Raw genomic sequence first — 19,568 nt, forward strand, 5'->3', positions numbered from 1 at the left:
ACCTCTGCACTCCTGCAGTATAACCTCAGTGCCCCCCCCCCCCCCCCCCCCCCCCCCCCACCCCCCCCCCCCCCCCCCCCCCACCCCCCCCCCCCCCGCCAACAGCAAACGAAGCTGCCCTGCATCCCACCTAAATGCTCAGAGGACAAAGCAGGCCAACAACCTCCTTCAAACATTGGTAAACAAGAGGCCTGATGAGGAAATAAGGAGTCTGGGGTAGCTTAGCAAACAGCCATACCCCAAGCTGCACCCCTTATGAAACTAGCAATGAAGTCTTATTGTAATGCCTCTGTGCCCCCGCCAACAGGCCCAACCCAAACTCATCTCTGCCACCCTCAGGAGAGTGGAAAGGAAGAGCCCTCCCTGAAGAGCAGATGCCTATCCCATCTGCACAAAGGCAGACATGCGGGGTCCCTGAGGTAGGGATTGGGTCCATAATCACCTCTCCCGGTCCTGCAAGCCCTCCCCGCCACTGCTGCTCCCGCCCCTGATTCCTTCCTTGGATATCATGTCCAAACGCTGGTTGATCTTGGCAATGAGGGAGTCAGAATTGTCAGCGCATGGCTCTGGGCCATAAGAGGCCATGTGCATGGCAGGGCCTCCAGCTGCCAGGCCACCATCGCTGGCCTTGGCAGCCTCCCAGGAGGCTGGGCCATAGCTGTAGGTCGCTCCTGTGGTGACGCTGGTGTTCTGGGTGCCGTAATAATTGTAGTTTTCATAACCTGTCAGAGGAAGGAGGAACCAAGTCAGACCTCAAAAGCCGTGAGGCCCATCCATAGTGGACACGTCTGGAGAGTAGCACCCACTGCCCACCAAGACCAAGTGCTGCTGGCATCACTTCACACTGTGCATGTTACCTGCCAAGAGGCATCAGTAGGCCAGAGAGAGGGGCAGCCTTAGCTCTGAGCTATGGGTTTTCTGTGCCAGACCCTAGCACTTGCTCCCCATTCAAAGCCAGAGATGGCTGAGAGCCCAGGAATGGCAGCTTGTGCTGTTGACAGACCCACCACAAACCTGCTACTCCCACAACACAACCACAAGCCCTCTCTAACAAGCGCCCCCCCTGAGGCCAGCCCTGGCGCTCCTCAACACCTTGTGCTCGGAACAGCAGCACCGGCCATGTCCTCAGGGATAGAGCCAGGAAATCCCCACCCCCCACTCCCCTGCCACCAGCCCGACCTTCCTGGCCTTCAGAAAAGCTGTGAGTACAGGTAGGATGGGTAATTGGGGTGCCTGATCAGAGGACCACTTGCCTGCCTGCAGCCCCCGGAAGATCTTACCTTGCCAACTGGCCACACCAGTTCCATAGGCACCTTAGAGGAAAGGAAGACATACAAAAGCTTTGTTTGAAGAACGAAGATATCCAACCCCCCTGCCTCCAGACAGTTGTCACCTTGCTCCAGCCCTGGTGGCTGCAGCAGTGCTAAGGGAGACACTCTTGGTTGCCCAGCAGCAGGCTCATTCCTTACATAACACCACGTTAAGTAAAATCAAAGCTTCTCTCTCAGGCAAGCTGACTTTCCCCATCAGGCAAGGAAAAGGACACTGCACACTCTATGGGCAGAGCCCTTGCAAAGGGCCAGTCTTCACCAGGAGCCAGAGCTCAGGCACTGCCAACTACACTGGGAGCGCATCCAGGGAAAATCACATCCTCAACGCAACTGAGCAAGGGGACGATATGGGCCAGGAAAGACCTGGACAGCCTCCTCCTGGGACACATGGTGAAGGGCAGAAAAGTGGACCCATCCCCAACTGTGCTAGGGACAGGTCCCGAGCTCAGAAAACAAAGGAAGCCCGCATGCCCTGCAACAGGGGCTGGCAGAAAGCAGAAAATCTCGCCAACAGAGAGCAATCCTGCTCCTCCAAACCAGCTGAGCATCATGATCCAGACTCTAGAATGGGGACGAGCAAGAGGCCACCAAGCCAAATCTAGCCCACTGCCTGTTTTGTACAGTCCTTGAGCTAAGAATGGGTTTTTAAAAAATTTTTTAATTTGAGGTTATTTAAAAATGGTCAGGGGGAAAAAAGTTCAAAAGAATATTCTATGACATACAAGTACGAATTTTGACATGAGATGCATCACATACATTTCTCAAAACTCATGGAATAATACAACGCAAAATGAAAATTAATATAAACCATGGACTATAGTAAACAATAATGTCTCAGCATTGGTTTATTAACTGTAACAAACATATCATATGAACGCAAGATATTAATAGGAAAAACTGCTAGAAGTGGAGCTGGGGTGGATATAAAGAATTCCACATCCTATCTGCTGAATTCTATAGATCTAAAGCTGTATCACAGAAAAGAAAAACCTTTGATTACGCCTTCAGCTATTTAATTAGTATTTCATAACCCATGAAAATTATGATATTTAAATTTCAGTGTCCATAAATAAATACTGCCACATAGCCACGTACATTCATTTAAATATCTGTGGCTGATTCTGCATTACAGAGACTGTGTAGCCAACAAAGTCGGAGGCATTTACTGTCAGATCCTTTAGGAAAAAGGTTTGCTGTACCCTGGGCTGCTACCTCCCCTTAACTCTGGTGAGCTCTGACTCTGCCAAGCTGGAGCCTGAGGTGAAAGGGAAGCCCATGCCTCAATCCCAAAGCAGGACCCACTTACCCTGGGTGTTGGCAGGTCCAGCACTCCATGCCCCATAGCCTGTGAAAAGAAAGCCCTATGAGTTGACACAAAAGAGAACAGGTGCTTTCAAGGTGCTCTGAACTCTGAAAAACCTAAAGGGATTTCCTTTTAAGAGTTCAGTGCCAGCCTTACAGGAAGGCAGCGTAACCACAACACCACCCGCCTAAGAGCCACCCCACAGCTCACTGACTTCATCATCACCACATCCGCTCTGGCTAACATCAATGCAAAAGAAAAGCGGGGGAAGGGGCACTGGCTTGGAAGTCAGCTCTACCCACTGCCTGCTGCGGACCTCATCCCTCCAATTCTCAATCTGAAACTGAGGATGACACAGGACAAGCTGCCCAGCATTAGGGCACAGTCACCTGACCCCTTTGGCCCAGCCACTATGCCTCTGGGAAACAAGCTCAGACAGCCGCCACAAGTACCCCATAACTGGAAATGAACTTGGGAATTTGGTGACTTAAATTGCGCCTCCCTAGGCCTCCTTGTGACTTTAAACGCTGCTGCGGTTTGCCCTCTGCTCACCTCTTAAGGCTACACCCTCCCCTACCTCACACCACGCAGCCGTGCAGCAGAAGGTCAAAGTGCAGATTCTTTTTTTTTTTTTAAATGACCAGTAAAAGGATCTTAACCCTTGACTTGGTGTTGTCAGCACCATGCTCAGCCAGTGAGCTAACCGGCCATCCCTATATGGGATCCGAACCCGGGGCCTCGGTGTTACCAGCACCACACTCTCCCAGTGAGCCACAGGCCGGCCCAGAGTGCAGATTCTAACAGCAGACGACCAACCTCAGGGCCCTGACCACTTCACTGTGAGGTACTGGTCTAAGTGGCATAAACTATTCACTTAATCTCAAAACACACCGAGACAGAAGAAATCAGGGAGGCTACTTAACTGAGCCTGAAAAGTTTTCAGCAAGTAGGAAGTGGGGGAGGAGGCTCTCCAAGCCAACAGTGAGACAAGATTACTAGCAGAAACATCTGGTGGGAAGGAACATACAGAATGGTGAGATCTAGCTAGACTGCAGAATGTCGGCATAGCCAGGCTAAGACCCCACCCCCACCCCTCCAAAGAACCCTGTAGACACCAAAAGCACACTGTACATGGTCCCACCTCAGGACCTTTCTATTTAATTCCTGCTGAGGGGGACCCTGCTTCACTGCCACCTCTGAAGATACATGCCTTCTCCAGCTGGGGCAGCCAGGATCGGACCACTAGCTTCTCTGCACCCAGAGAGTCCTACCCCGCATTTCCAACAGTTTCCTGTGGGCAAACTTGGCTCACAGCACAGGGCAAAGGCTTCCAAGAATGGTCTCATTCCGGAGACCAGGAGCACGTAGCTCGAGAAGGTCAGCCTTACTGCAGGCAGGCACTGAAGGCAAATAGGGAAAAGGGACGTTCCCTCCTAAACAGCTCCTTGGCCCCTCCAGGCAAGCCGCACCACAAGGTGCTACCTGAAGGAGACCGGCCAATTTATCACCAGCTCCAAGGCACATCAAATCTCCAGCTCTGCACAAAAAGATACCCAGCACCTCATCCTAGGCCATCACTGCCTCCTACGGCCCGCACGCGAGGGGTACACAGCAGACGTCGGGTGAGGCTGACCCCTGCAGAGACCGCATCTAACCCCGCCTCGCTACACCGCCAGGCTTCCGCGACCGCGCCTTGGACCACGTGCGCCGAGCGGAGGCCCCGTCGAGCCCCGCATGCCCTGGACAGGCCCAACGGCCCTGGGAGAGGTAGAGCCCGCGCACGGCCGCAGACCCCGCCCCCAGTACCGCCATTTTGTGTCGTCTCCGGAAGGGGAGGGCGGCACTGCGAACCGCCGGGGTCGCCAGGGCTACGGGCAAAAGCTGCCGGGGCGGCCCACTGCATCCCCGCAGCCTCGGCCCGAGCTCTGTTCACCCCTCGGTCCGCACCCGCCATTCCGCGGACGCCGCTCCCCGGGGATGACGGCACCGAAGCCGAACGAACGGCGCGCGCTCCCTGGCTGCCTCTCGGCATCCGTGCTCGGGCCGTAGGCCCCGGCACGCGGCCCTATGTGCGGCGGCGGCCTCACGGCACCTTCCCGTTCTGCCCCGCTCCAAGTAGCCGATACTCACCTCCGTAGCCCTGCTCCATGTCTTCGGCGCAGGCCGCCAGCGGCCCCCTTTTCTAGGACGCCGCAGTGCGCATGCGTACAACGCACCGCCCGCCGCTCCCTGCCGGAAGGCGAGGCGCGTCACTACCCCGCGCGCCACCATTGGCTGGCCTCCACGGAAAGCCCGCCCCCGTGGCCCCAGCAAACATTCCAGGTCGCTCAAGTTAGGCGTCCCGGCATCTCGGGACTTGTGGTCCGGCCGAGGTGTCGCGAGGCCTGGCCAGCGCGCAGGCGTACCCGCCGCCCCGCGCGAGACGCACACTGACACAACGGAGGAGATGGGGACGGAAAAGCTTTATTAGGCTCGGCTTCCAGCCTCGGCCCCATGGGCCGCACCGGCCCGGGTCACGGGGCGCCCCCACCGCCCTCCTCGTCATCCTCCACGTCGAGGCCCGGGATGCCGCGGATCTGGCGCTGGAGCGCCCCACCTAGCAGGGGCATGGCGCCCTCCTCCTCCTCCGGGGGGGGTGGCGGGGGCGGCGACGCGACGCTGGGGGCCGGCTCCGGGGGCACAGGGGGCTGCGCCGGTGTGCCCTCCACACCCTCCGCGATTCCTGCCGCTTCGCCCAGCGCGCCCTCATCCAGGGCGCCGCCCTCGCTCTCCTCCTGCTCCTTCTCCTCCTCCGGGCTGTCGGTAAAAGGGTTCTCGCCCTGCAGGGAGGGGCACGGACAATGAAGGGAGGGAGGGAGGAACCAAGGGGAACGGCTGGGGACAGGGACGGGGCCGCGCCTCACCTTCAGGTAGCGCTCCAGCTTCTTGCTGATGAGCTTATTGTTGAGGATACTGCGGGCCACCATGAGCGAGGACTTCTTGGACTGCTCCATCATGAGCTGCGGGCAGGTCAGGTGGGGCTGGAGAGGTTGCTCTGAGCACTCCCACCAGCCCCCCGCCTCCCCGGGGCTCCCCCACCAACAAGACTGGGAGGGTCTACACGTTAAGTGTGTGTTGGGTACAAGCATAGAGCCACGACCTGATCTCATCTTTCCTAAAGGCTCCTTCCACACCACTTATTGTGTGGGATTGATTAAAGACATAGCTCTGTCTTTACTGTAGGAATCTGATTTGCTTCCATAAAATCTATAAACAGTGAATAAGTTAAGAAACCTACTAAAAGCCAAAAATGTGCAACCCATAACAAGGAGCCAAGTGCCCTAACAGGCCAGGGGCTCCTCAGGATCAACAGGATGGATATAAAAGGAAGAACGCAAATGTCAACAGTATATTTAAATGACATACCTCCTTTTAACCCATAGGATTCCAAGGATGAAGAATTATACCCCGTAATGGCAAGGTTGAAAAGAGACACTTCTATTCTGCTGTTTGGGAGGGTCAAATGCTTACACATTTTTTGGGACGTAGTTTAACAAAATGTATCAAAAGTAAAGATTTCTCTAATTCCTTCGCAGAGCCTATCCTAAGTGTGAGAATTGGAAACATGTACGTACACTGGCTGTAGTGATGAAAAATTGGAAAGCACCTGAATGTTCTTCCGTGGAGAAGTGGTTAGATAAATCGTACATTTAAAAGAACATGCAGCCCTTAAAATCTGGCTGATCTCACGATAGCATACCCAAGCCATTTTCTCTGGAAGGACTTACATCAACACGCTGGGTCATCTCCTCAGTGGTGGTAGTACAGGCAAATCTCACTTTCATCATTATACAGCCAGAATCAGAGAGGATGATAAATTGGGGTGGGAAAGACCGCCTCCAGGAACCCTATGGGCCTCAGCCAACTCTATTCACATGTTTCAGAAAGCCATCTCGCTTGATGTTTTTACTCCCTTCCCCACCTTCACTTTTTCTTTTTTTTCCTACTACTCATTTTTTTCCTACTACTGGGGGCAAATATTAACAGACCTCATGCATGCTCATAATGAGTTAAAGATACACGAATAGGATACCACTACAGTAGTTACCCTGTAGTTGCTGTTCCTCAGCAACCCTCCCTCACTTGCCAGCACATTCTCTTCCTCGCCCAAGCACCAGAGGGACACACCACCACTTCTCCTCACTGAGGCACATGTACGTTGTTTCCGGGTTTTAACCACAATAACTAAACAACACCAGAGTAAACTTAAACACTTCCATGCTGGTGCTTTTAATTCTAACCAAACAGGTCTCCCAAAGTGTTAGTAACCAATTATGCTGCAAAAAAAGTTGCAAGTCCTGCTCCCTCCTTCTATATTAAAATGATGAACTGGTTGGTCCTCCTACCTGCTCACAAGAACTGATGTTACTGCTGGATATTTTTGCTGTTGGATGAAAGAGAAAAGGATATATGCTGCCTCCTATGGCATTTCCCTGTCCACCAGGGTCAGTGCTCTGATATGCTTGCCCAGTTCTGCTATGAAGTGAGCTCCTCTTTGACTTCAGTTTCCTGGCTTGCTAAGGAAGGCTTCCTTTAACCTCAAGGTAAACAAATAATCTTCTAAATTTTTTTCTGATCTTTGTGTATTTTCCACATTTAAATTTTCTGGAATTTAATATATGATATGAGGTAGGGATACAACTTCTTTTCCAGAAATTTATACAATAAGCCATTATTTCCCTATTGAATTGCCATACAGGTCTACAATCCCTTATATATAAATATGAAATCCTAAACGCTCTAGAAAGCAAAAGTTTTCCCCAAAAACTCACTTGGTGACAAAACATGACCTGACGTTACATTTTTTATATGCCAGCTTTATTCATCCCACTTACACAAGTCATTTTAAGAATTACTGATGACTCAACTACAAGGCACTTTCCCATACCTTGCAGGAAAGGTTAGTGATCATACCATAGTCTTTGGGGGGGGCGGGGGCTGGCCAGTAGGGGGATCTGAACCTGTGACTTTGGTTATCACTACCATGCTCTAACCAAGTGAGCTAACTGGCCAGCCCTCCATTATTGTCTTTCTTTTTTTTTTTTTTTTTTTTTGTCTTTTGTCTTTTTCCATGTCGGGCAATGGATCGCAACCCTCAGTGTTGCCCCCGCACCGGACCGGGGACCGGCAACGGGATCACAACCCTCGGTGTCGCTCCTGCGCCTCGCTCAGCCAGTGAGCAGGAACCGGTCTACCGGTCTGTATGTGGGATCCGAACCCTCGGGCGGGAGCGCCGCCGCGCTTCCCAAGCAGCGCACTTATCCAGTGCGCCACCGGGCCAGCCCCCATTATTGTCTTTCTAAAACCCTAAAATTAATTCAGAAACATTTGATCCTAAGGTTTCAGGTAAAAGACCTGTACTAACCTTAACAAAGTTCTAAAACATAGTAGGATCTTTTGCTAGACTCTATTCTGGTTCTACTGTTTTTTTTTCTTTGTCAATATCACTTTTTTTTTGTATTCAACTGCAGAGACTTTATAGTAAGTTTTAATATCTGCTAAAGCAAGTTTCTGAACTCTCTACTGCCCTTTGGTATAATCTTCTTGGCTATTGTTAGACTTAATTCTACAATGTAAAACTTTTTTTTTTTTTTGTCCTTTTTGAGACCGGCCGCACCGCGCTCAGCCAGTGAGCGCTGTGAGCACACCGGTCATCCCTCCATAGGATCCGAACCCGCGGCAGGAGCGCTGCTGCGTTCCCAGCGTCGCACTCTCCCGAATGTGCCACGGGCTCGGCCCTACAATGTAAAACTTTTAAGATAATTTCATTCAGCCCACCTCCCTGACCTAGATTTTGACTGGAACTGCTCTGTCTGCATTAATTTGAGCACTGGTTTTTGTTTTGTTGTGATATTATGTCTCCCATCTAAGAACACTATGTTCCTCCATTCATCGAGGTCTTCTTTCATGCTGCTGAAGTTTTTTTTTTTTTTTCCTTTTTGTCTTTTTTCGTGACCGGCAACGGATCGCAACCCTCAGTGTCGTGCCCCTACCGGACCAGGACCAGCAACGGGATCACAACCCTCGGTGTTGCGCCCGCACCTCGCTCAGCCAGTGAGCGGCCAGTCTGTATGTGGGATCCGAACCCTCGGCGGGAGCGCGCACTGTAGCAGTGCGCCACCGGGCCGGCCATGCTGCTGAAGTATTTGTAGTTTAAGATCCCATCTTTCTTCTTAAGTCTATTCCTAGTTATTTCATACATTTTGTGATTATTGTGAGTAGATTTTTTCCCCATTTATGTTTCTAACTGGTTATTACTAGAATGGAGAAAAATAATGACTACTTTATGTATGTTATCTTGAATCCTATCCCCTTACCAAATTCTATTAATTTTAAGAACATTTTACTGGAGTCATTCAGCTTTCCTAAGAACATAATCACATTATTTGCATATAAAGAGAGTTTTCTTTTTCTTTTTTCAGCGGCTGGCCAGTACAAGGATCGATCCCTGAACCTTGATGTTATCAGCACCATGCTCTAACCAACGGAGTAACGGTCCAAAGAGAGTTTTCATTTCTAGTTTTATACCGATAGTGTTGCTAAATTTCTTACTAAATCATCCTTGCATTCTAGAAACAAACCCCACTTATAATGTATTATATATTTGAATCACTGCCAGATTGGTAATTACTAATATTTTATTTGGCACTTCTAATCTAGTTTCATCTTGATATTATCTTTATCAGATTTTTAGAATAAAAGTTAAAAAGGTTTCCCAAAAATTGATTAAAGGGGCTGGGCAGTTAGCTCAGTTGGTTAGAGTGTAGTGTTGTAACAGCAAGGTCAAGGTTCAGATCCCCATACTGGCCAGCAGCCAAAAAATAAAATTTAGGACAGACTTCTACACTGGCAGTCTGAGGAGCTCCATGGAATCACTCTCTAGTGAAACTGATAAAAACTACTTAAAAACAGTGACTAAAGTCTCTGGAAATGTTCTTAAGAACATACAGCAAATAAAGAAACATTTAATGAGAAAAAGTAGTAAAACCCAGTCTAAGAAGAGCACAAGTTGTGATGTTTGAAATATGACCTGTTGCCTCTCCGCCTCCCTCAGCTCAATGTGATGGAAACTCCACTCCTGATGGTACAGCCAAGAAGACAGGCCTCCCCTCTACCCAGCTCATCACAGTTGCCAGTTAGGGTATCTTCCCAGGAGGAACAGGACACCAGCATTTCTCATCTTGCCCCCAGCTATCTGCTGAGGCTGAGTTCTGGGCAAGAACAGCTGAAAGGTGACAGCTCCTTTCTTCTACCCAGCCCCCATATGTGGATTGGAGGCTTGACCTTGGCTGTGGCATACTGAGAACACTGGGACCCACATAGCCCTGACTTGTGCATAATGAGGGGGTCCCATGGCAGGAGAGGCAAACCAAGACCAGAGGCTACAGCCTGCTGTACCTCCTCCCCATATCTGTCCTAAAGCAGCAGAGTCACTCAGAGAGAAGCACTCCCTTGTCCCTATCCCCAGAGCTTGGTTCAGAGATCTTGCCCAGTGGGAGAGCCAGGCCTAAAAACACTGAGCTCCCAATCTCTTCCCAAAGGAACTTACTTCATTTGCAAGAGTGTAGGACTAAGGATTCTCTCAAACAATGGAGGGTGTATAGAAAAATTTTAAAAAGACTTGATAGTAGATTTGACAGAGATATAAGCTAAGCCATAGGTCAGCTAAGTTACCAGAAAGAACCAGTAAAACAGCTACGAATGGCTTCCTTGGTTTCAGAACAAATCTCAAACAATAACCTCAAAAACTATCCTTGTAAAGAGCCCAAATTTAATTGGATCAGACTGGGAGGCAATTTAAGGTACCAGGACACTGTTGAAAACAATAGAGCAATCAGCCAGCAGTTAGGGGAGTTTAACACCTGAGTGTGGTCTGAGAACGCACACAGAGACCTGTTCTCATCCCAGAGTGACTGTGCACATGCCCATGGCTTCCTCCTCCAAGGCATAACACCAGAGCTTCACACTTTAGTTATGAAAGAGACCTTACTAAAACTAAAAGAAACCTCACTAAAAGAATTCTGCTACTCACTAAAAAAACAGACAAGCGAATACAATAAAGATAACCCTGGATGTGGGGGGTGGGAACCAGTGCCCAGAGTTGCCACAATATATTATCTAAGGCATCTAGTTGCCAACAAAATATTATTAGATATCCTAAAGAAACTCTGACCTACACAGGGGGAAAAAAAGCAGACAAGAGAAACCAGCTGTGACAAGGACCAGATGTCAGGTTTTTTTTTGGCTGCTGGCAGGTAAGGGGGCTGAACACTTGACCTTGAGATGTCAGCTTTAACAAAAGACTTCAAAGTAGCAATTATAATATGTTTATAGAACTAAATGCTTTAAGAAGTAAAAGGTATAACGACACTGTCTTATCAGACAGAAAAAGTTAACAAAGACAGAAATTACAATAAAAAGAAAACATAATCGTGGAGCTAAAAAGTATAACTGAAACAAAAAATTCACTAGAAGGGCTCAACAGCAGACCTGAACTGAAGAATAAGTGACTGTGTAGATCAACAGAGATTATACAAGCCGAAGAAGAGAGAGAAAAAGTGAAGAAAAATGAACAGTCTCAGACAACCATGGGACACCATTAAGTGACCCAACATATTTTGTAACGGGAGCACCAGAAAAGAGAGAGAAAGCAGGAAAAAAATATTTGAAGAACTAATGGCTGAAAGCTTCCTAAGTCTAATGAAAATCTTATACACATCAAAGAAGCTCAATGACCTCCAAGTAGAATGAACACAAAGAGATCCAAAAAAGACATATCATAATAAAAATGTCAAAAATCAAAGACTAGGGAAAAATTTTAAAGTAACAAAATAAAAATGAATCATCACTTACAAGGGAATGCCAATAAGGATAAAAGCTGACTTTTCAGGGCTGGCCATGGCTCACTTGGGAGAGTGGTGCTGATAACACCAAGGCCACAGGTTCAGATCCCTATGTAGGGAAGGCTGGTTAGCTCACTTGTGAGAGCGTGGTATTGACAACACCAAGTCAAGGGTTAAGATCCCCTTAACCGGTCATCCTTAAAAAAAATAATAATAATAAAAAAAGCTGACTTTTCATCAGAAACAAGAGGCCAGAGGCAGTCGGGTAATATATTTGAAATGATTAAAGAAAACTGTCAACCAAGAATCCTATACCCAAACAAAGCTATCTTTTAAAGCAAAACAGACATTCTGAGATAAACAAAAACTGAAAGAATTTGCTGCTAGCAGACCTGCCTTATAGAAAGTACTAAAGGAAATTCTTCAGGCTGAAAGCAGGTAACCCCAGACAATAATGCAAATCCACATAAAGGAATAGTAAAGGTAATTATGTAATTATAAAAGACACTACAAATACATATTTCTTTTCCTTCTCAACTGATTTAAAAGGCAATTATATAAAATAATATCTGTTTCTCAATCATTTGTCTTACAACATACAGAAATGTAAAATAGTTGCCAAGAACAACTCAAAGGAGGTGGAGAGAACAAAGCTGTATCGGGCTAAGGAAATGACTACAGATGGTAACTTGAATTCAGAGGAACAAATAAAGAGAACTAGAAATGGGAAATAAGAAGGCTAATATAACAAAAGCTAGAAATATTTAATTGCTCTCCTTTTTTCCCTCAGCTTCTTTAAAAGACATCAAATTTTATAAAGTAATAATTATAACAATGTTATTACTGGGTATTTAACATATATAGATGTGTATAAAAATAACACAAAAACTATTTTACATAGGAGTAGTTTAATCTCATTTTATTTAAATTATTATATCTGAAACAGATTTTGAGAAGTTAATATGTATAAAAGGTAAGGCCTAGAGAAACTGTTAAGGAAATAGCACCAAAAAATGAAATTAAAATATATATATATATCAAAGAAATTAAAATGTTACACTGGAAAATACTCAATGCAAAAGAAAGCAGTAAAGGAGGAATAGAAAAACAGACATAAATCAACAGAGACAATATACATTCAAAGATACAAATAAATGGAAAGTAAAAGGTGGGAAAAATATGCAACATCAACTACAGGAAAGTTGAACTGGTTATTCTAATATCAGACAAAATAGACTGTAAAATAAACAATAGTACTAAGATAGAGAGGAACATTTTATAAGGATAAAAGTCAATCCATCAGGAGAATATAACAATTACAAATATATATGCACCTAACAGAGCATCAAAATACATAAAACAAAAACTGAAGTGAAGGGAGAACTAGATAATTTGATAGTAATAGAGATTCAATACCCCATTTTCAATAACGTATAGCACAATTTGACAGAAGATCAACAAGGAAAGAAAAGGCTTCAACACCACCACAAACCAACCAAGCATAAGACAGATCTAAAGAACACTCTGCAAATAACAGCACAATATACATTCTTCTCAAGTACACAAGAAACATTCTTCAGGATATATCATGCGCTAGGCTATATAAAAACAAGCCTCAGTAAATTTAAAAGGACTGAAATAATGTACAAGGGTACTTCTAAAAGTTTGCAGAAAAAAAGAGTGAAAAGATAATAAAAATCTTCCCATGAACTTTTTGAAGACCCCTCGTATGTTCTCTGATCACATGAAGTAAAATCAGTAACAGAAAGAAATTTGGGAAATTCATCCATAATGTGGTAAATTAAACACCAAAACTTATAGGATGCAGCAAAAGCAGTACTCAGAGGAAAATTTACAATGCCTACATATGGCAAAAGAAGAAAAATCTCAAATCAACCTAACCTTCCACCTTAAGAAACTAGAATAAAAAAAAGAACGGCAAACTAAACCTAAACCAAGCAAAGGACGTAATGACTGTTAGAGCAAAAATTAATAAAATATAGAATAGAAAGACAATAAAAAATAAAAATAAAACCAAAAGTTTCTTTTAAAAAAACAAAAACAACCTGACAAACCATTAAAAAGATTGACCAGGGAAAAAAGAGAATACTCAAATTACTAGAATCAGATATAAAAGAGGGGACGTCACTACTGGCCTTACAGAAATAAAAGGGATTATAAAGAAATACTATAAACAATTGTATGCCAATAAATTAGGTAACTTAGATGAAATGGGCAAATTCTAGAAAGACACAAACTACTGAAACTGAAAAAAGAAATAGAAAATCTGAATATATCTGTAAGTAGATATTGAATTCGTAATAAGCTACTTACAAAGAAAAGCCAAGGCCTGGGTGGCTTCACAGACAGAATTTACCAAGCACTTCTAGAATTAGTATTAGTTTTTCACAAACTCTTCCAAAAAACCAGAAGAGGGGGAAAAACTTCCCAACTCATTCTATGAGGCCATGACACCAAAACCATAAAAAAAAACACCAAAAAAACTATGGACCAATTATCTGTTGTGAATACAGATGCAAAAATTCCTCTCAAGAAAATAATAGCAAAACCAATCTAACATATAAAAAGAGTTATGTACACTATGAACTAGGGTCATATATCCCAAGGATGCAAAGGTGATTTAATATCCAAAAATCAATTAGTGTAATATACTATACCAATAGAATAAAAAACAAAACCACATGATCATCTCAATAGATGCATAAAAAGCATTTGACAAAATCCAACAACGTTTTGGGATAAAAACATTCAACAAAATAGGAATAGAAGAGAACTTACTCAACCCAACCCAGGGCACTTATGAAAAACCAACAGCTAATATCATACATAATGGTGAAAGACTGGTGCTTTCCTCCTAAGAAAGAAGCAAGACAAAGGATGTCCACTCTAATCACTGCTACTCAACATTGTACTGGAGGTTATAGCCAGGGTGATTAGGTAAGAAAAAGAAATAAAAGGCATCCAAATTGGAATAGAAGAAGTAAAACTATTTACAGATGATTGATCTTGTAAATAGAAAATCCTAAGAAATCCACTAAAGAACTCTCAGAACTACTAAACATCAGTTTAAGTATTATTAAAAACTAATGGTTCAGGGCCAGCCCATGGCTCACTTGGGAAAGTGTGGTGCTGATAACACCAAAGCCACGGGTTCGGATCCCTATATAGGAATGGCCAGTTAGCTCACTTGGGAGAGAGTGGTGCTGACAACACCAAGTCAAGAGTTAAGATCCCCTTACTGATCATCTTTAAAAAAAACCAAACAAAACGAAAAGCAAAAAAACCCCTAATGGTTCGGTAACCTTGTAGGATACAAACAATATCAATAATACTATTTCTATACACACGCAAAGAACAATCCAAAAATGTTAAGAAAACAATTCCATTTATAATAGTACCAAAAAGAATAAAATACTTAAGAATAAATTTAACAACAAAAAAGTACAAAACTTATACTCTAAAAACTACAAAACACTTCTGAAAGAAATTAAATAATAAATGGGAAGACATCCCATATTCATGGATTAGAAGACTTAATATTGTAAAGATGGCAATACTCTCTAAATTGATCTAGAAATTGAACACAATCCTATCAGAATACCAGCTGGCTTCTTTGGAGGAATTGGCAAATTGAGCCTAAAACTCATGAACACTCAAGGAACACAGAATACCCAAAGCCATCTTGAAAAAGAACAACAAATGGGGCTGGCCCGGTGGCGCACTGCGCTAGTGCGCCGCTTGGGAAGCGCGGCGGCGCTCCCGCTGAGGGTTCGGATCCCACATACAGACCGGTTCCCGCTCACTGGCTGAGCGAGGCGCAGGGGCAACACCGAGGGTTGTGATCCCGTTGCCGGTCCCGGCCCGGTACGGGGGCAACACTGAGGGTTGCGATCCGTTGCCAGACACGGAAAAAGACAAAAAAAAAAAAAAAATGAAAAAGAACAACAAAGTTGGAGGACTCACACTTCCTGTTTCAAACCTTGTTACAAAGCTACAATACCAACTGGCATAAAGATACAAGGGTACTTGAAAGTTCACAGAAAAATAGAATTAAAGATAATATGAATCTTTCCATGAACTTTTTAAAGTACACTAATATAGAACAACAGAATACAATTAAAAGTCCAGAAATAAATCCATGAAGCTATGGGCAATGACTTTCAACAAAGGTGCCAAGACCATTCAATGGGGAAAGAATAGTCTCTTTCATTTCTCTTTCAAATGGTGCTTGGACAACTGGACATCCACATGCAAAAAAATGAAGTTGTACCCTTACCTCACACCATATAAAAAAATGAACTCAAATGGACCAAAGACCTAACCATAAAAGCTAAAACCATAAAACTCTTAGAGGAAAACACAGGGATAGATCTTCATGACCTTGAGTTTGTCAATGGATTCTTATATACAACACCCAAAGCACAAGCAATAAAAATTAAAAAAAAAAAAAAAGATAAACTGGACTTCATCAAAAGTAAACTTTTGTGCTGCAAAGGACACATCAATAAGGTGAGAAAACCACCCACAGAATGGGAGAAAATATTTTCAAATCATATGAAATAAGGTACTTGTATCTAGAATATATAACGAACTCTAACAACTCAAAAAGACAACACATTTTAAAAATGGGCAAAGATCTTGGGTAGACGTTTTCCCAAAGATATACAAATGTAGAGGATTCATAAAACAAACGTACTTCACAGGGCCTGGCTTTCCAAAGCCTTGCAGTTTCAAATATTAACCTTACAAAAAACAGGAAAATTTCCCCAGGCTATTTAGTCTCTGTGGTTAGATAAAGAATTGTAACATAGCAAGGTTGCTGGCTCAAAGACAGACTAGTTACTGGTTGATATGTAAAGTTACTGGGAAGCTGCTGGAGGGAGAAAAAATGTTTGCTAAATCAAGCCTTCCTTAGTGGATCATTTAATTGTCTAATGGAATGTTATCTGACTTGTTTTTACTGAATATTACCAGCTTCTACTGTTAAACTTGTTAAAAACTATGTCTCTTCCTGTAACTTCCTGGTCTGGAGAATAAATGCAGTAATGTACTGGTGAAAATGTAAAATGGGGGCCGAGCCCGTGGCGCACTCAGGAGAGTGCGGCGCTGGGAGCGCAGGAGCGCTCCCGCCGCAGGTTCGGATCCTATATAGGGATGGCCGCTGGTGCGCTCACTGGCTGAGTGCGGTATGGCCAGTCTCAAAAAGGACAAAAAAAAAAAAAAAAAAAAAGGAAATGTAAAATGGCGCAGCCACTTTGGAAAAGTCTGGCAGCTCCTCAAGAAGTTAGTTACTATTTGATCCAGACATTTCATTCTTAGGTACATATCCAAGAAATGAAAACATATGTCCACACAAAAACTTGTACACAGATGTTACTAAGAGTGTTATTCATAACAGCCAAAAAAGGTGGACAGATAAACAAAACATGGGATATCTATGCAATGGAATATTATTAGGCCATACAAAGGAATGAAGTTCTGATACATGCTACAATGTGGATGAATCTGGAAAACATTATGCTCAGTGAAAGAAGCCAATCAAAGAAGACATGTATTATATGATGCTGCTTATATGAAATATCCAGAATAAGGAAATATAAAGAGACAGTAGATTAGTAGTTGCTTAAGGCTGCAGAAGGATAGGTATGGGTTTCTTTTTGAGGTGATGAAAATGCTCTATAATTGTGGTGATGGTTGAAGAAATCTATGTATACTAAGAAGTACTGTACACTTTAAGTGGGTAAATTATATGGTATATGAACTTTATCTCTGTAAAGCTGTTACCAAAAATAACAATTAGACATATTCCATCCATTACTACAGTCTGGAATTTAAAAGAATATAGTATTTAAACTGTATTCAAATCATCTCTATAAACCAACTACTTAGGATACCTTCTAAGTACTACATCTTTCACCACACTTCTACAACCCTCTATGGTTACTAGTTGTTATGCTTTTTCTTTTCTTTTTTCTACTTTTTTTAGAATCAATTTTGAGTTTATATTTTGCTACCTATCACTCATTTCCCCTAGATTTTCCAGAAGTCTTAGTATGTACTCTCCATCTTGCAGTCTTCTTTCTCCCTACTGCTATCAGTTCCCAACCCAAGAATCTGTTCTTGGCAAGATCCCTACAGCTTCTGTGTTGCCAAAGCCAATGAACACTTTATCTTTCCAGACCTCTCAGTGGCATCTGCCAATCCTGAATCTCTATGACCACCCAAGCCAGATCCCCAACCCCATCCCACTATTGAGAATCACTGTGCTGGGAAAGAACAGAGATGGATTGTGGCAGACATGGGAAAAAGTTGAGAAATGCTGTAGCATTTTGTTGTTGTTGGGTGGAAAATAGCATTGAGTGCTATCACCTGCTCATAAACCTTGCTGGCCTCCTCCAAGGTGATGATGACAGCTAAGCCTCTATTTAGCCCAGACCTGGTTCTGGGCCTCTCACCTCTTTCCCCACTGCACAGCCCCCCCAACTCCACCCCCACCCAATCTCTAACAACCACCTCCAACCCAGCATGTCACCCATTCAACCAAAAGATACCTACTCTGGCTTCTGTGCTAGGCACTAGGGATATGTTGGAAAGCAAAACAGAATTTGCTCATTTCCTTGCCAATTGTGCTCCTTTCCCTGCACCAGATACCCCTCCCACCACAATCTTAGCAGCAACACTGTCCAGTTCCCCAAGTCAGAAACCTGAGCCATCTCCCAGGCTCCTGGTCACTCCCACATGCTGACCTCCTGTGCCCTTCCTTAAACAGCTCTTCTCACTCTCACTTCTCTCATCTTCATAACACAGCAGCCCCTCCTTAACCCCCATCTCCCTCTCCACAACAGGTGCCAAAAGTCTCTAGTTCAACACCAACCCTAATCCTGTTAGTCCCTCACTTGAAAACTTTGGTTCCTAAAGGAGCAGACCCAGCTCCCTCATCACAGCTATAAACCTCTGAAGTTCAACCTTCTCCTCCAGCAATACTTGCACTGTACTCTTCTCCATTTGATTTCTGAACCTAACCTGGTCATTGGCCCTCTGCACATGGAGGTCCCCATATCCCAAAGTGTACTACTCCTTAAAGTCCAGCTCCCAGACAGAATCCCCCATTCCCCACCCCTCTCTCTGTAGCTGATTGCACTGGGCTGGAAATGTCCATATCTATCTGCCCCCGCTCCCCTGCAGTTCCTCACGGCAGGCAGAAGTTATAACTGAAGATCTCCCCAGAGGCCTCACTCAGTCTACCCACAGGATGGAGGAAGGGCACCTGTGGCCACTCACCCTGCGGTTCCGGTTGTGATCCATGGTCTTGAGATGCTTCTGGATGATCCCAAACTGCATGGGAATGAAGAGGTCACAGGCTGCACAGTGGGCTGCTTCCACCTTCTTCACAAAATGCTCCATGGCAATTTCTGTGGTAGGGAGGAAGAGGGAGCTGCCACTGGTCCTAGATGCCTAAGCCATTAAGTTTGCAAAAAAAACAGACCAGCTCCTCAACTTGCCCTGCCACTTTCATGTGGGCCTGAGGCTGTCCTCACCAACCCTCACTGGGGGGGCAGATGGTTGTCGTGACCCTTCACTGAGAATCAGAGGAGGACAGACTGAGGCCCTGCCTGGTGGAAGTTGGGATAGAACCTCCTTACCTTGGGTCAGATCCTGGTCTCTGTAGATCTGCTGGATCAGACCATCAAGGTCCTCCACAGTTTTTCGGAGCTCCTCTGTCTTCTTGGTCTTGTTGGTGACATACTCCTGATGGAGATATCAAGGTTCGTGTGGGCTGCCCTATGTCCCAAGGGACCCAAGAAATTAAGAGCAGCTATGCCACTCAAATGCTCACCTGCAGAAAGTCAGCCGTCTGCTTAGGGAGCTTGGTGCCTACATACTTAAAGTGCTCCTTGTGGAACTTGCTGTCAAGGTGGCTGGCCATCTCATCCTCGTAGAAGGTCCGGTATTTACAGAGAGAACACACAAATTGGATCCTGCCACAGGAGGGAAACAAGGGGCTGAGGCTGTGAGGGTCCCAGCGAACAG

At 44.9% G+C, this 19,568-nt stretch overlaps 2 protein-coding genes across 4 annotated transcripts in view; both read right to left on the reverse strand.

Annotated features, from left to right (window-relative positions):
- AKAP8 (A kinase (PRKA) anchor protein 8) overlaps positions 1-4,804 on the reverse strand; it is a 16,870-nt gene extending 12,066 nt beyond the window's left edge. For both annotated transcript variants that reach the window (XM_008576388.1, XM_008576387.1), the window contains exons 1-4: positions 4,765-4,804; positions 2,638-2,676; positions 1,281-1,313; positions 443-722 (exon numbers count right to left, since the gene is read on the reverse strand). In XM_008576388.1, coding sequence (XP_008574610.1) covers positions 443-722; positions 1,281-1,313; positions 2,638-2,676; positions 4,765-4,783 — 371 coding nt within the window. In that variant the 5' untranslated portion in view covers positions 4,784-4,804. The remainder of the gene's footprint in view (positions 1-442; positions 723-1,280; positions 1,314-2,637; positions 2,677-4,764) is intronic.
- Positions 4,805-5,079: 275 nt separating this feature from the next.
- AKAP8L (A kinase (PRKA) anchor protein 8-like) overlaps positions 5,080-19,568 on the reverse strand; it is a 32,211-nt gene continuing 17,722 nt past the window's right edge. For both annotated transcript variants that reach the window (XM_008576389.1, XM_008576390.1), the window contains 5 exons: positions 19,375-19,516; positions 19,181-19,286; positions 18,819-18,949; positions 5,538-5,633; positions 5,080-5,453 (listed from right to left, as the gene is read on the reverse strand). In XM_008576389.1, coding sequence (XP_008574611.1) covers positions 5,148-5,453; positions 5,538-5,633; positions 18,819-18,949; positions 19,181-19,286; positions 19,375-19,516 — 781 coding nt within the window. In that variant the 3' untranslated portion in view covers positions 5,080-5,147. The remainder of the gene's footprint in view (positions 5,454-5,537; positions 5,634-18,818; positions 18,950-19,180; positions 19,287-19,374; positions 19,517-19,568) is intronic.

The sequence above is a fragment of the Galeopterus variegatus genome, unplaced genomic scaffold (assembly GCF_000696425.1).
Source record: "Galeopterus variegatus unplaced genomic scaffold, G_variegatus-3.0.2 Scaffold1344, whole genome shotgun sequence".
NCBI lineage: Eukaryota > Metazoa > Chordata > Mammalia > Dermoptera > Cynocephalidae > Galeopterus > Galeopterus variegatus.